The sequence below is a fragment of the Plectropomus leopardus genome, unplaced genomic scaffold (assembly GCF_008729295.1).
Source record: "Plectropomus leopardus isolate mb unplaced genomic scaffold, YSFRI_Pleo_2.0 unplaced_scaffold22416, whole genome shotgun sequence".
NCBI lineage: Eukaryota > Metazoa > Chordata > Actinopteri > Perciformes > Serranidae > Plectropomus > Plectropomus leopardus.
Genome location: NW_024624289.1, coordinates 1 through 3,004, shown reverse-complemented (window position 1 = coordinate 3,004; position 3,004 = coordinate 1). Strand labels below are relative to the sequence as shown.

Here is a 3,004-nt window from a genome sequence, read left to right as displayed (position 1 = left end):
CAAACCGACTTCATCGCGGCTCAAACGCAAACACGTGACAACAGAAACATAGACTCTGCCGCAGCAACTACAGCCTCTGTTGTTCTCTGCAGGTAATGTGGTCACAGTGAGCTCCTTCAACACGCTCTCATCCCAACTCGTCGCATGTTGCCTTTTTATAGTGGACTCTGCGACTGCATATTACACTCTAGGTGTCCTTCTGCGTCTGCTGCTGACGTCTGGGGATGCCGCTACCATGATGTCAACAAGTACACATGGTGTGAAGACGCAGCACATGGCCTCATTTGGACAACGACAGCACGCGGCAGCCGACGCTGAGACATCAACAAAGACGAATGCTGGTACGGATGGTTGGGATCAGGGGAAGGAGGCACAGGGTACAGGGTACCGAAAAAAAACACTACATTCAGACGGGAATTAAACGGCGGCGATTAATTCCCGTCTGAATGTTTGCTGGATCCATCCACCGCCCGTCCCGCCCGCCCTATAGGGACCGTCATGCTCCTTATTTTACGTCTTTACCGGGCAGTGTTTCAACCTCATGCTCTCCAGCAGCGTATCGAGCGACCAACACAGGTGGCTTTTGGGGTCGCCATCTTACACCACAAGTACTGCAAAAGCCGTGGTATTTCATGATGTCAGAATGACAACTGGCCAGCTCCTTCCACTGTTCATTATCCTCTGAAAAATCCTGAGCCACACCTCAAATACACACTGAAACACCAAGCAGTAAAACCACGGAATTGAAAGATATTTATATTTAAAATCCACCAAAACCTCACTGTTTTAACCACTAAAGTTTTTACCAAATTAAGAATTATCTGATTAAAGAAAAAGACAGACGCTTCCACAACATCTCTGAATTTGACCAAAAGATACAAACCTGTCAATTTATACTCCAGAGAAAAAAACATACTGCAAAGAGCAGAAAAGCTGACGTGCTCGAATATTCACTCTCACTTTACTCTCACAGTCTCTGAGGAGAAACAGTACAGTGGCCGTAGCAGCTTCGCAACAATTAGCAGCTTTTATATGTTCAGGAACAACATGAATCTGCAGCAGCTGTAAAACAGGAAACGCGTCCCCTTAAATTTCCACTTAATGACGACATATGAGACATGTTAAACAAGGAAAGGAGAGAGGCTCAGGCTGTGTTCGGTGTACAGTCGTCAGTAGAGGGAAGAACGCAGGGCTGCGAATGAGTCGTATCACTGGGATCAGGTTCCTCCCTCTAATCCAGCGCCTCAGTGTCGATGAAGACTAAACACAGAGATCACGGCCTTCTTTACACTCGCTGTGGCTCAGAGTTACTCAGCGCTGCAGATATGACTCCTCTGTTCATCTCAGTGCTGCTGGCTGCTGTGAGCTTTGGTATGAACACATCTCAGTTTCTGTGATATCAATCCCACACCGACATGACTCTTTCACAGCACACTGATACTGTTTGTTACTGTTTGACAGAGTGCAGAGCACAGAAAGACAACGTGCTGCAACCAGACGGAGATGTGACTGCTGCTGAGGGAGAGGCAGGAACACTCGGCTGTCACTACAACAGCACTTCAACAAATATAAATCTCCTCTGGTACAAACAGGATGGAAACAACAGCCCCAAATTCATCCTGAGCCGCTATAAACTGGACGAAGGGAACACACCAGACGAGTCCAGAGAGAGATTTTCATCCACACTGAACTCCACCTTCAGATCAGCTCCTCTGAAGATCCAGAAGCTTCAGCTGTCTGACTCTGCTGTGTACTACTGTGCTCTGCAGCCCACAGTGACAGGAAACACCAAAACTGTGTACAAAAACATGATGAGCAAAGACAACACAATACTCCACAACATCCACTAGAGGGAGTCGCTCGCTACATAACGTTCAGAGATTCAAACAACAGATCCTAAAAGTACTGAGGTCAGATCGGACAGACAGAGACCAAAAGTTTTCGTAGAAAACAGTAACCTCATGTAAACAAACTGGCATCAAAAGGGTTAAAATCCTGAAAGTAATTGAATGTTTGGCAGTTTTGATCAGGACTGAAGTTGATTGAAAAATTTACTCCAAAAATTTTGGGAAAAAAATATTATATGTTATATTTTGACAGCAGTTTGTGGAAAATGACATTTTTGTCCTAAATGGATTACCAGGTTTTTAATTATCAATCTGACTCTGCACAAAAAACTAAAAATGCATCAAAATCAATGTTGTTGCTAATCTTTGACATATCCAAGACCGTGATTAAAAGAAAAAACAGCCTCTCCTTATTTATTATATTGAAAATAACTATTTTTTTCTGTGTATTTTTCATGAAAAGGAGTGACATCATGTAATCAGACTGTCATTTAAAGGGATTAAAACCCCTAAAACGTATAATTATTTGGTATTTGTGATTAGGACTGAGGTTGATTGAGAGATTTAAGATAAAAAAAGTGGGGAAAAAATATTTATATATATTATTCTTTTATGAAAGTTTTTGGAAGTGGACATTTTTTTGTCCTTAATGGCCTTAAAGGGTAGTAAATTTGTATACAGTGTATTATAGACCCATTACAATTGGAATTTCAAAATTTATCAAGAAAAAAACCTTCTTACAAAAAATCATGTCATATGTACGAACACAGCCAAAATAATTGTGAAAACAAACGTGAAAAATGACCCATTTGGACAAAAAAGTTAATTGTGATACCAGAGGGTTAAACAAAGCTGCGATGTTGTTTTATTGGGATGCGATTTCTCGTGGTGCACCACAGGGATCAATCTTAGGTCCTCTCATTTTACATGTTGCCTTCAATGACATTATGGTCAAACAGCACATCACTTTTCACTCATTTGCTGGCAATATGTGTTTATATATATAATTAATATCCAAAAACTGACAGTGGGCTTATTGCATTTCAGTAATGGCATTTCAGACTTTCTAAAATAAAGTGATAATGGAAACTCCAGAGGAAGACAAATAAACTTCCCACCTCCAGCTGCTACAAAATGCTGCTTCCAGTCTAATAACC

General features: G+C 41.5%; 1 protein-coding gene across 1 annotated transcript; it reads left to right on the top strand.

Moving 5' to 3' along the window:
• The first annotated feature begins 1,142 nt into the window (after positions 1 to 1,142).
• Positions 1,143 to 1,850, top strand: LOC121965935 (T cell receptor alpha variable 18). The gene is made up of 2 exons (XM_042516044.1): positions 1,143 to 1,371; positions 1,462 to 1,850. Exons 1-2 carry the CDS (start codon positions 1,254 to 1,256, stop codon positions 1,848 to 1,850), a joined length of 507 nt encoding a protein of 168 aa, XP_042371978.1. The 5' UTR covers positions 1,143 to 1,253.
• Positions 1,851 to 3,004: the final 1,154 nt, after the last annotated feature.